This window comes from Porites lutea, chromosome 14 (assembly GCF_958299795.1).
Source record: "Porites lutea chromosome 14, jaPorLute2.1, whole genome shotgun sequence".
NCBI lineage: Eukaryota > Metazoa > Cnidaria > Anthozoa > Scleractinia > Poritidae > Porites > Porites lutea.
The window spans coordinates 9,896,722-9,910,288 of NC_133214.1; the positions used below are offsets into that span (position 1 = coordinate 9,896,722).

The 13,567-nt window shown below is 38.0% G+C and overlaps 1 protein-coding gene and 1 long non-coding RNA gene across 3 annotated transcripts; one reads left to right on the forward strand and one right to left on the reverse strand.

Annotated features, from left to right (window-relative positions):
• Window positions 1–238: 238 nt before the first annotated feature.
• LOC140924309 (uncharacterized) lies at window positions 239–7,593 on the forward strand. Of its 2 annotated transcripts, none has more exons than XM_073374339.1 (5): window positions 239–398; window positions 3,428–3,633; window positions 4,570–4,771; window positions 5,663–5,868; window positions 6,803–7,593. In XM_073374339.1, exons 1-5 carry the CDS (start codon window positions 299–301, stop codon window positions 7,019–7,021), a joined length of 933 nt encoding a protein of 310 aa, XP_073230440.1. In that variant the 5' UTR covers window positions 239–298; the 3' UTR covers window positions 7,022–7,593. The 2 variants fall into 2 exon arrangements, with proteins under 2 accessions (XP_073230440.1, XP_073230439.1); XM_073374338.1 differs by lacking the exon at window positions 239–398 and adding an exon at window positions 1,559–1,781.
• Window positions 7,594–8,241: 648 nt separating this feature from the next.
• On the reverse strand, window positions 8,242–10,316 carry LOC140924323 (uncharacterized). The gene is made up of 2 exons (XR_012164243.1): window positions 9,192–10,316; window positions 8,242–8,600 (listed from the first exon to the last, which is right to left on the reverse strand). It is a non-coding gene; the product is annotated as an uncharacterized lncRNA (long non-coding RNA).
• Window positions 10,317–13,567: the final 3,251 nt, after the last annotated feature.

A 13,567-nucleotide genomic window follows, 5' to 3' on the forward strand; every position in this document is an offset into this window, starting at 1 on the left:
TAGTATAGGGTAGCAAAATTCAGCTGAACTAGCTCTGGTATAGGTTAAGGGTTCCAGGGTCCCAGCGGCACATCCCCACCCAGAAATTCCTAAAGTACCCCCCCCCCCCCGGAGCTAGACTTTTTTTTCTCAGAAACCAGCTTTGAGCTTAAATCTATTGTCCAGATGGGGATCAATTTCTGAGGATGTATCAACAAGAGTAAGAAAACACTTCACCATTTTTCCACGAAATGAAGACTCAATTGTCATGTTAATGAGTTCCGAGAAAAAGGGAACAGCATCGAAAAGTTGACCAACTATGAGCAACTACGCTCTGAGCTTCAAAAATCCAATCGCGGACCTTACAAGTCAGGAAGTCGACAGAGTCTCTATCCCACTTCGAGAAATGAATTCTTCTGGTAAGAATCTTTATTCCAGCTTGCAACTGGTGAATTTTCAGCTTTCATTCAGCGATGCTTCAATGTTTTCATAAATGCCACATTGGTACTACACTACTGATTTTCTGAGGGGCATGCATGTAGCCCAGATATCAAACACATATTTTTCACCCGGTGTTTCATTTTTAGCCCGTGCGAACAACGACAACAGAAAAACGCTCCTAAAGCGGCTATTTTATTGTTGTTGATATACATGAAATAGGAATCATCCAGTAATGTTATTAAACACACGGAGCTTCCATGCGATTTTAAACCAACATAAACATAATATTATATTAAAGTGCTAAATTTTTCACTGGTGTTCAAGCGGGACAACAGAGAGAAAATAGGAGCCGCTTTAAACTGGCCAATATCAACGTCTTAATTAAGGTGGAATCGATGATAAAAGCATCAGAGGAGAACAATGACCTAATAATGATAAACAAGAATAGAATATTAAATATAGGACATGTGCTTTCTCACTCTGTGATGAAGGGCAAATAAACTGCCAAATATCTCTATCCAGTATCTTTCTGTTTTTCATCCGTTGCTGGAAAATGAAGAGAACAAAGGAAGAAAAAAGGAAATTTCTAAAGACCGAAATAACATCAAGTACTCTGTGTTCATTATCAAAGTCTATCGTGGGAAAATAAATTATACATGTCATGTCGCGTCGTCTCTTTTGCAAAACTTTGAATATCAATTGAGATTATATGTACGAATGCATCAACGACCACAGTAGTGGTAATTTTTGCAATATAAATCGTATTTTCAAATTGTTTTTAATAGAAAAAAATGCTGGACAAAGTGGTAAATGCATCTATATTACGAGCCATTTCCGAGAGGATTAATGATGAAGATTGCGTGACCGAAGAGACACGCTTAGAATTTTTCCGCGAAATCAGGGGGGGCAGATTCTATTTCCCTGTGTGCCTGGTCAAACTAAACGTTTCCCTTCAACTCTAATCCACCACGCATTGGTAAGCTTGAAATAAGATAAAAAAGCCTTGAAATGCGATTTTTATCGTCCAAGAGATTTTTTCCAGTGAAATTAGCTCGCGCCTCACGAATACTTTTACTTACAAAACCCCAGCTCTACCCCGCACAAAAGTAAAATGAAGTCGACCACGTGATAACATCAACAGTTTCCTAGAAAGAAATCAAAGCCTCCACATTTCTAGGGTAAATTGGGCACGTTTTCTAGTCAAATGAGCTACGAAAACCTTGCAGCGGAACGGAGAAGCCCTAGTAGCGACGAATTCGAGGTAGCAGACGACAAGACAGTATCTTTTCACGCTCCAGTCCTGTTGGAAGAGATGGCGAACAGAAATTTTGAAGGACCTCCACACGCAACAAGTGGATCAAGTAAGACGGCGACACAGTCATGTATCGCAAGTTTGCTAACGCAAAAAAATAATTGGCTTCTATGTTATTCTTATAGAGTGTGCATTGGAGAGTGAAATTCATACTGAAATTCAACATGCATACACCTTACTCGTTGGCCTGTTTCAAACGTCGTTCTACTACCGTGCTTAACGGCCAAGAAGCCAAACAGAATTCAAAAGGAGAAAAATGCTCATTTCGGTCAAACTGCTTGCGGTCTAGCCGTTCCGAATTGAAATAAGCGTTCCTACTTGATTCAGACGCCGAACTTTTCATGTATTTAATTCAATGTACTAGGTTCGGCTCATGAAAAGTTCGGCGTCTGAACCGGGCCTAACATTTGCAATTTAATACAACGAGAGGCAGGGTGCAAAGAAAGTAAGTTTTACGGCTTGCCTTTCGGGCACGTTGCTGCTAGTATCTACTAGCCCAAGGGTCTTTTTTACTAGCCCAAAATTATTTTTCATAAACAGCATTGATTGCAGTTCTTCTGTGATTTGAATTTCCCAAAAAACTTCACTTGCCCTTCGGGCAAGTTAAGAATAGAATTCACTAGCCCGATTGCAAACTTCACTAGCCCCGGGCTATCGAAACAACTTTCTTTGCACGCTAGAGAGGGCTAAACATTGTGTGTACAATGCACTGCGTTTTTTTCTCATACTTCATGAAGCCCATAGTGATGTGAAATTCGATTTGCAACCTTTCCGGTAATATGAGCAAGAAACTCGCATCAATCTTGACATTCAGTATTCAAATAGGGAGGTCAGACAAACACGGCGGTGACGTTTGAAAGGAAAAAAAAAGTATTAGGTTTAACAAACAAAACTACAATTCTGCATCTGCACTTCCAGCCCATTTTTTAGTACATTTCTTTGCCGTAACTCCACACCCTCGACGTAAAACTGCCTATTTTCAAGTTTCAAGGACGAGTTTTGGCTCGTCCTAAAATAGACGATGGATTGTTCAGTATTTCCCTTCTTTGAACGTGGCTAAGGTTTTTTTAAGAGTTCAATTCCAGAAGACTTTGCCGAAGAAGACACTGCCATTGCCTTAGAAGTTCAATTGTTTAAATTCTAATTTTAAGAACTGTATAACTCTCGATGAAAAGTTCCTTCGATATACATTTTGTAATAAAAATCAGCGACACTGAAGTCACGACTTTTCGACGTCTACCAGGTCATTTTCAAATGCGCGGAGTAAAAAATAAACATTAGCAAAAATATATTACAAACGGTTTGAAAATAGTTTAAAGGTGAGAATACGATGGGCAATAAAATGCGATAAAATATGTAAACGGTAAGTGATACAATGTTATAAAATTGAAAAGAAATACATTTTTTTAGTTTCCCTTCAGAGTTCGAGTTACCAAGGTTCTACTTTACTAATAACGCTAACTAAAACCGATCTAAAGAAATAATTTTGCGCGGATGGAATCGCACTGTTTGTTTAATACTGGTTTTCAGTTTGATGAAAAGCATTTCAAAAATAAGGCAATCAAGTTTCTTAAAATTTTAAAATTTCGCACAATATCATTTGGGAGTATATAACTGTCATGATATTCACACTATTAACACTATATTAACAGTTGTTAGCAGGCATAAGTCAAATATGTTTTATTCAATTTCCAGTTGATATGGACTTTCTAGCCTCAATTGCTCCACCTGTAGTGAGTCAACCCCAGGCCTTTTCTGATACCATGTTGGACCCTGCCTCAAGAGGCATAATGGCTGGACTAACCACTGCGCACATGAGTGGTACAACTCTGCAAAGTGTTGTTAGACAAAGCGCTGATCAGCTACAACGTACAGTACAGGGCCAGTTTGTTTCTCTGAAGGTCAGGAATACTTTGACAACTGCCTTAGTAGTGTTTACAATAGGCCATTCACACTTATTTGTCATCTCACAAAGTACTGCAGCTATAAGAAATGAGAATGCACATAATTTGGTACAAATTAGTGTTTCTGTTGTTTAAACCAAACTAGAATTACTAAATTTCGGTAGTTTTAGTAAAGAGAAAATGCGATTTTGGAAGTAGCATATTTTCCGTTATATATTGTACTATCTTTTTCACAAATGTTTAAATTCTGGCATAGGTGAAAAAAGGAGATCAGTTCTTTACTGCCACCCTGCCTGATATTTAGTTCGATTCCCTGGTTTAATTATTAAATAATTGCTAATTATTTATAAATAAATTTTAATTATTATTATTTTTTGAAATTCAGGACATCTGTAAGTTATAGATGGTCACATGTCTGTCAGTTTCTAATTAAAGTCACAGTCGTTTTCTTGTTTTATGTTATCTTTTTTCTACTCTTTCTTATTTCTTTTATTTCTTGACAATCTCATTGGGAACATGCCCATTGCCTGCAAACAGCAGACGTATTTCAGGTTATGGCTTCTCTCCCTTCGAAACAAGAGCCGAAAAATGCGTCTGCTCCCCGCAGGCTACCCTGCCTACTAGTACAATCATGAACAAAAGTCTTGGGACACTTTCGCGTTTATGGGGCGTTTTCCAATTCACACAGGTCCAACCCCACCGCTCACCCCACAAACAATGTTGGACGCGTGTATCCAGAATTTTTTTTTTCCGCGTTTTAACTTTGTATAAGGTGGGGGGAGGGAGAACTGCAAGAAAATTTCGAAAAGGATGCACTGTTTTAAGAGGGAACCGAGAAATGACAGAAAAATATGAATATGACTTTTGTCCAGGATTGTAGGTATCTCGGTTATTTTATAATCCAAGTTTTCTTGCTCTCGCTTTCTCTCATAGGGTAATATGAGTTACAGAGATCTCTTGGCAGGGCTCATCTATGAAGGTGAAAGTTTTCAAGCCTTGAACAACTTCACATTTATGAACTACACCAACGTACAATTCTGCGATGACGCTGGTTTACCATTGACGCAGCGTAGCGGAGGGATTTGTCTTTTGACAAACAAAAGGATTCTGTTCTTATCCTCACAGCTTACAGTTGGTGAGTACAACTCCCTTTAATTCTGATCAGACATTTGGGTTTCATCTTTAGTTCTGGGCCATCAACATTAGGCCAAGAATCGCCGTCATGTTAATCAATTGTCCTTTCTCTTGTATGATGCTAGAAATCAGTGTACAGAATGATTCAAACGCACAAATGGTTTTTGGTAAGGTTGTTTGGTAACAATGCGGAAATCTCAGACACTTTCATTTACATCTAAGAATGGTCAACATTTTATTGGTGCATCTTTGATGTCGCCGCTAGAGTCTTTGATTGGAAATGAAAATCTGCCCTCGATTGCTGCCGGATTTAAATTAGCCGGCTGTGATAATCCCGGTAAAACCAAGCAGTTTCGTTGTTGAAGATTTCACCAGATTTCCGAATAAGCCGATGTACTATAAATTGAGGCAATGAAAGCATGTATGTCTCTTTTTTTAAATTAGTAGGTATGCTATTTTTTTGGACATAATCAAATAAAACCGTCAGTATTTACGAAGAACTACGCTAGGGCCCAGGTAGGATGTAAATATCAGTGCTTTTGTCAGTGCAGTACTTTTTCATTTTTTTTGACTTTGGCGTTTAGATAAAATACTATATGAACATCACAATTAGCATCCTTGGCTTGTATGTTATTGTTCAAGGGTGGGTCACGTTACTCTGGAAAAATTTATCTTATTCACTTGCAGATGTCCGCATAAGTTCCGAAAAGAGAAAAGAGGTAAAATCTTTCATGAAGAATATCACATAGTATGACCTGCACTGGTCGGACAACAAAACATACAAGCTGAGGAGGATATTGATCAAAGCCGTTCAAGACAGATTAAGGAAGCGAATAGTAAAATACCAAATTTTATTGTCAGTTGACTGTAACTCTCTGTTGATACCTGTCAGGTACGTCCTTGGCTCAATGGGGCAATCCAAAGAAACTGCCAGGAGGGTACTCTCTTACGTCATCATGTAATGACACCACCTACTACCTACCCATACCCCTGCGCTGTTTACGCAGTGTGGAGATGTCTGGGGAGACCGGAGTCCGGGCAGATTTATCAATTCATGGCGTTGCACCTTGTTGCTGTGGATGGTGTGGCTTGTGCGGGGTATGCAATTACATTTGCTTTAAATATCTTATCTACAGTTAAAAATACCTTAGTATAAGGAATTAACGCTGAATGAAATAAACCCGAAGTTAAAATCGTTTGCATTCCTGTCAGGTTCGTTAATTTTTGTGGGAATTAATTTGCACTACACCAGTTTATTGGTACTTAAATTTACCTTATTTTACCAAAAAAATTCTGGATCCAGTTAGATGGGATTGGTGAAATGAAAGGTTACCTTAGTTTTGCTTCCAACAAAAGAGGAAAGACTATTATTTTCATCAGGAAAAAGTGGTTCTTTATATTAATTACGTTACGTTACTTTACCTCACGTTACGTTGAAATACTACCATCTTCGCGATCTATTTCTTTTTGGGGGAAGTATTCTTTTTTTCAATTAGCGGCCGCAATCGTCGAGTTATTACAAACGATAATCCATAAGGCGATAAGGCTCCATCAAAATTAACACTAAGGTGGTTTATTATTCGACAGAGCAGGCTCAGTGGCGGATCTAGAGCTTCAGATAAAGGAGGGGGGGGCGGTCATCCAGACCCTGAGATAAGTGGGGGGTGGTCACCAAAAAACTTTTTTGCGGCCCTTCGAGCCTCAGTTTGGTCTACAAATAAGTGTGTGTGGGGGGTGGGGTGGGGGATCCGCCACTGTAACTGCCAGACCTGGTTATTAATTTGTAACAAAAAAAAACTGCCCAGTCAGATCACTCTATTCCTAAATATTAAATATTAAGCAAGAACCCTTAAGGAGCACAGTTTTCATTTGCACTCACTTGTTTTGCAAGGACAGGGCAATAAAAGCGCAATTTAAAAAATTTGGTCTGTTATGCTAAAAAGAGATGAAATTTGGCGAAAATGGCGGTGAGTGTTTCATTTCAGTCAAGTGTGGTTTTTAAAATTGTAACTCAAAATACACTGTTTTGTAGTTGTGGGGATGCTGTGCAGACTCTGGTGCTTTAAAGCAATGGAGGCCACAGCCAATGAATCGCAGTCAAGTGCAAGAGATGTTCGTCACTGTTGGACTTTTGATGCCACCATGGGATCGCAAGATGTTTCTCAAAATTTATATTGATCCAAATGTCCCTCTTCCGGTGACCAGAGATTTTGTTGCTTTACTCCAAAAGAATTCACCCGGCTTGTGTTAGATTACAGAGAGTATGATAGGTTTACTACATCGTTTTGGCTCGTATTGGCTTATTTCCACAGTTTTGTTTCCTTTTTAACTGACTTCAGCTAAGGAATGCGGCATTATAACACAAACGTATTCGAAATTTACTTTCAATAAATTGAAAACGTAAAAAAAATGGCGACTTGATATAGTTAATTATGCCTTTCAGCTAAATTTAGAGCCCTAGTACTTTTGCGTTAATAGTTCAATTTAAGTTGATTATATTAATTCTCTTTGATACTTGTTCAACGTCATGAGCATATCTACAATTAGTATATACACACTCAGTGATCTTGGTGATTTAAGCAATCTGATTGGTTCTCTGTCTCGGACAATTCAACAATATTGACCTCCGAGCGAGTGAATAATGTGTGAGCTCGGTGTTTTTCCCATTTTTTTAGAGAAAGATCTTTTAAAAGTCGACAAAATCCTAGGGTTCAATATTTTAAGGGAAGAAAAGACTTGGAAGGAATCAAACCGGCGTTTTTCCATTTACTGTGGCTGAGTTTTGTGCTCGATGGATTGTTTACAACCCCCGTTTATTCGCGTTTCCTAACAAGAAAATTTGGCCCAGACATCGAAGTTTATTTATGACAAACAAATTTGAAAGCAAATGTTTGCAAAAATCCAACTTTTAAAGTACATAGGAAAAAGAATGATACAGGAAGACGACGTCTAACCTAGAGCGACCGAGCTGCCATTTTTGTCAGCACTTCATGCGAAGAACGACACAACGAACCCTTTTGGCTATAAACTTTGCACGTCAACAGAAAACAACAAAGCTCTACTTTTCTTGCTCTATTTGTGTGCATGAATTGCCATGTTTGAAAATTCTGCAAAGATTTATTTTTTAAACTTTCGATTACGATTTGAGTACGATTTGATTAACGGATCAAATCGTACTTTTCAATGGTTTCCTCTCTGATTTTGTTGAGGTCACTTCGTGTGTATATACTAATTAAAACAATTATTCTTTTCAATCTCGGTGAATAGTGGCTTTAGGAATATTTACCTAACCGCTTCACGCCTCGGTAAATCCTCCAGCCACTATTCACCTCGGTCTCAAAGAACAATTGTTGAGTATTACTTATGGTAATAATTATATTTGTTAGTCTGTTTAAAGTACTACAAATGAACCTGCTTTTCATTCCTTTTATGTGTGCACTGAAAGTGCATATTCTAAATAACACTGGAAACTGTCTTAATTTCTTTTATTAATATCAGTGATATTGTTGTATTTATAACTTTAGAATAAAACCAGAACGGTACAGTAGTAGATCGTAATTGCAGTAGAACCAATTAAGATGACATCCACTCTTATCGATGGAACTTTCATGCCTTCTTTGGACGAGAATAATAATCGTCAATGACTTCAGCACAGCACCGTTTTCCACAATCCAGCTAGATACGTATTCTCTTTTCCGTCAAATTAAGGAGCTCCACGTGATTAACCATCAAACACAGCAGATGGGAAGACGTGTGTGCCAAGATTCCTGACTGTGAACACTGAGCCCACGAGAGGTTGAGCCTTTCTTTCTTCTTTGGACAACCTGAAACTAGCAAGTTAAGTCAAGTCAGGCAGCGGTTTAGCTTTCAGGGAAAATGTCCCCAAGGTCAGAGTTATGTGCATTTTTTAACACAATCGATCGTCGGCAGGCGTATTACTTTCCCCCCGGCGAATGAGAGTCAAAACGCGTGCCTTTTGACCACGGATATTCCGTGCAGTAAGGTGCGTAAAGAGTATAAACGAATATTATTATATGGCTACAATAGTACGCCGCGCTCTGATTGGCTGCTATAAAGAGGGCAAGATTTTCTAGTAATGACCGGGCATTATTCGCAAGGTGTGCAAGGCATATACAATCTGTGTTTAACTTGATGGTGGACACCAATACTATGGTCCAGGAGGGAATCATAAACTTAGGCCTGAGCACTAGAGCAGATATTGGCGAATGAAAATCCGATGTTTCTGGCCATCGTGACGTCAGGTTCAAGCCGGCCCGGGAAGGTTTGAAAGACGGTAAACAAAGTGCTTGACGTGAAAAGTTCACGGTCCAATTTCTCAGCAACAGTAAAGCAAATCATTTCAACAACTAAAGCGAAGCTGCAGATGTTATCACATAAAGTATGAATTACGCAATTTTAACCTGAAAACAAAAAACAGACTGGCGACAAGAATCAAAAGTGTTGACAAACGCTCCTACCGATCGATAAAAATCATCACCAAGATCATCTTTAATGGCCTGTAAACTCAGAAACCCCACAATACTGCGCTTGGAGACAAAAAAATAACTTACATAGGTCAAAACTCTTTCTCAAGCACTCGCTCAGGTATGTGGGTCCAAGGGTATGGAGTTTCTGTTCCTAGTAACGTGAAAAAAGCTTCCACGTTGTCCTCCTTCAAATATAACATCAGAAGAGTGGATCTTGGCATGCTATTAGATGACAATAACTGCTCTAACTGCTCTCTTTGCACTTCTTAATCTTTTATTTCTTATTTTTTATAGGATTATGGATACATTTGTACATATTGTATATAGTTCTCTCGAATTTCTCACTTGCTTCTACTGTACATAGTTTTTCTTAATTTTAATTAATTAATTAATTTATTTATTTTTTTTAAATTTATTTTAGTGTCCCCACTTAGTGGTTATATACCGCTATTACAGTTTTGACACTTTAATAAAGGTATCATCATCATCATCATCATTTTTGAAAAATTAAATCTCATAACAATTTCATAAAAATGATCAGTGGCTTTAAACACTACTTTCCTCGGGTACCTTGCGGGTCAGCCGCGAAGAGCAAGAAAAATAAACCAGTTAATTCAACAATAAAGCTCTCGAATTGAAACGAGTTATACGATTAATTTGAGGGTATCCTTTTATGTCAATGTTTGGACTTGAGAGGTGTTTGAATACAGTTTAAGTCTACAAAATTGCCGAAGAAATATGTTACACCCATACTCCGCTTATAGCCAGTTGGGCTGACGCAAGATTCTACAGGAGCCTTCCACTGAAAACAATATCTTCAAGAAAAAGTCAGAATCAAAACAATGGCTTTTATAAATAGATGGAAAATATCTCAGAATTGAAAACGGAACGCTTAGGCTAGTGACTCGGCGATTTGAACATTTTTACTTCGAACCTAGACAGCGACATTTAAGCTTATTTGATAACGGCTTACGACTTGAAAAGAAAGTTCCTGAAGGTACCAACTCGCTTCTTAATGTGAGGACAAATATTCTGTCAAGGTTCAGCTATACCGTTCAATCTTCCCCCAAAAAAATGGTAACTAGGACGCCTTTTAAATGCGTCAATAAACGCTGGAAAATTCTGGAGTAACTGTTTCCACGGGGGTCCGCATATTTCAACTATTACTGACAGATTCAAACATTTCACCTAAACTACACTGTACATGGTTCGATTGCCGAAGCTGTTCCAGCTATTCGGGCGTAAGTTTTTCGTTGGTAAATAATAATTGCTTCATTTGCTCCTCATAGGTAAATATAAGGAAACTATTTCCTAAGTCTGTTGCTATCCTCACTTGAGGTTATCCCAGCAACAAAATACTTGTAGTGTAAATCTTTTATTAACACTTGTTTTTTACTTCCCATGGAACTATGCAAGATAATCTTACTAAATAAAAGAAAAGTCAGGAAAAATATCTAGACAGATCATATTACTGAAGACAGTACAAAAAACACTGGGCAAGGAGAAAAATAATCAAACTAAACAAAACATTTTAGGTTGAATTGTAGTTTCACGTCACTAAAAAATACAACTGGAAATCTGTCTGCATTCTCAGGCTAAAGCTTCCAGAGATGAATTGATTCGAAGGCTATGCCTGTTAAAACACATCATTCTTTTATTTTTCTTCTGTGAGCAGTTTCAAGAAAATAATTTCTTGGTATAAACCCTCACATTGTCAATGACAAAAAAAAGGAACAAGTAGATGATCAGTAATCTTATGTTCTAGAGTGACCATAGATGTTTTGATCAAACGATGATGTAGAGGCCAAGAGAATAAGTAATAATGAGAGGCCTGCCAGTCTACTTTCTAATTCTGTTTACATGTAAGACATGTAAGCCTGGAAACGTCATTGTAGAGTTAATCCTGTAGAACAAACAGATAATGATTAGCATTACCATTACACCTTTATAGTCCATACCACCATAGTTAGTAGAAACTATGATAGTACTAAAAACCTGTTGATTTATATACTGTTTTATATAGTTAGATAGATTGATTAGTTACTCTTGGTGACAAAGTACGCGAGTAAAGGATGCAGTGTCTACATGCATTAGTCAATTGAAACCCTTCTTCCTCCCACCAAACCTCTGGGGCATAGCGGGGATTTAATGCAACCAATGCCAGGATTTAACACATATTATTATTTATTCGAAATTTTTCCCCAATTCTGATTGGCTAAAAGCACACGCATAATTCACCATAACCAGACGTTACTGATGACCAAGTTTGGAAGAATTTTGTGTTTAACGAGGAGTTCCATCCCCGCCAAAAATCAAAGTAGATCACAACATTCAACTGGAGAGTGTAACATTTGACTTCACAAAGATCAACATTTAACTTTGCCGTTCAATTTTGTAGTTCTTAACGCAATCGTCAAAACTTCAGACTTCTGCAACTTTATTAGTGAGAGTTCAACATTAAACTTTGTCCATCAACATTAAAGTTTACTGATCAACATTGCTCTCGATACATGCGCTTTCCGCGAAAGTAGGGACTGGTGTTAAGAACTCGAGAGTGGTCAAACAAAGGTTTCTAAAGCGTGGTTATCACGTGGAGATTGAGACAAAAGTAAAATGAATTACCAGTCTTAAGAAAAAAAAAAACAATGTATTGAAGTCTATTTGCTGGTACTATTAGATAAAAATGATATATTTAGATCTATGTTTGATGTCGTCTTCTATTTCCGGCCTTCAGTAGAATTAATCATTAATTAGTTTTGATCTATTTTTTCCCTTTTTATTCTCGGCTTTGGTAACCCATCGGAGTGAAATATGATAGCCAAATCTCTATTTTGTTCGGTTCTGTTGCTTCAAACCACTCTAACTGTAAAAGGTGAGTGAAAAAATGAAAGAAATGCTTGGTTACTTAAAGAAGGTACTATCCTATACTAAACTTCAGTATATTGCGTTGATTTTTCTTATAAGGGTCGATAACGCTGGCAAAACTTAATATCGCGTTATCCCGTAAGACAAGAAAGTTTGCTCCACCTTCCCTCAAAAACCCACCCACTGGAGTACCCAAATCTTAATGCATGCGGGGGGTAACCTTTCAAATGGAGTATTATCATCCCCGGGGGGAGTGGCGAATGTAGCAAATTCTATTGTTTTATGATACTCACTCAAATGGAACTTGCTTTGGCTCTATTGGCCTCACTGGCCTGAAGCACGCTTGTTTCGTTAACTTTAACTAGCTAACAGTAGTTTTACAAGCATAATAACTCCACTTGGGATGTTTCTAGCAAGCCCCCTGCAAAAGGCATATCGCAAAAGCGCGTCCACCTTATAAATTAAAACATTTTTGCGGATTTATTTGCAGTATAGTCTTCGCATTTACCGGCTTGAATTTTCTGCAGCTTTTGAGCTTAAAAACGAAATATTTTCCAACAGGAAAAGCCGTCAGCTATACGCAAATCAGTGCTTCAAGTGAATCCATCCTTAATGCTACGTTCATGAAAAAAAAAAATGAAGTAAAAGTGAATAATTTCCGACGAAAACTGAACGAATTATTTCTGTATATAGGTTGCTCAAACTGCGAGTGTGATGGAGGAGGAGCTCTTTCGTCCTGTCAGGTGCCTCAATGTAAACCTAATCATGTCCTCCTCATAGAAGAAACTAGCTGCGATGCAAGGGGCTTGAAGTGCTGTAGAATGACGTGCAATGGTCCTGGAACAATGTGCTTACCGGATAAAGAACCTAATGCCGATTTAGGACAGAAATCGTGCAAAGAAGGCTACAAATGTGTCAATGCTCCTTCTCGTTTGAAAAGAAGACTCCTGATTTCCTAATGCGCTAGTGGCGGATTCAGTGGGGAGAACAGTAAAAACTTGAAAAAAAACTTATAAGGCGCAAGTATCTATATAAATATATTCAAATGCGAATTTTATCCTTTTTTTGCATGTAAATACCGTGAACTGCCGCTCACAGTGTATGAGCCCTGAGCTTATCCATCGTCGAAAGGTGTTTACAGGGTTTATAAACGAAGGGGCTTAAGATATCGAGGGTGGGGTGGGGGCGCTTATAACCGGAATAAAATAGCTCATCGAAACATACTATAGCAGTGCTAATCAAAGTTCGTTTTGTTTTTAATTAAGCTTTGAAACAGTTCGTCAAGATCAATCCAATTCATTCCAGTAAAAGCTAGAGCATGGATGCTACCCAAAGCCAGAGGTTTCTGAAATTCATTGACTTTTCCCTAACTTTTTCCTTACCAATTGTAAAATTTCCTTCACCAACTTAATTTAAAACAATTCAACAAATTAATCCTGATTATG

Bases quoted from the DNA above. Each gene is read 5' to 3' on its own strand.
- LOC140924309 (XM_073374338.1), top strand. From the start codon at position 1,625: ATGAGCTACGAAAACCTTGCAGCGGAACGGAGAAGCCCTAGTAGCGAC. The intron at 3,634-4,569 runs GTCAGGAATACT...TTTCTCTCATAG, and splicing joins GCCAGTTTGTTTCTCTGAAG to GGTAATATGAGTTACAGAGA. The intron at 4,772-5,662 runs GTGAGTACAACT...GATACCTGTCAG, and splicing joins ATCCTCACAGCTTACAGTTG to GTACGTCCTTGGCTCAATGG.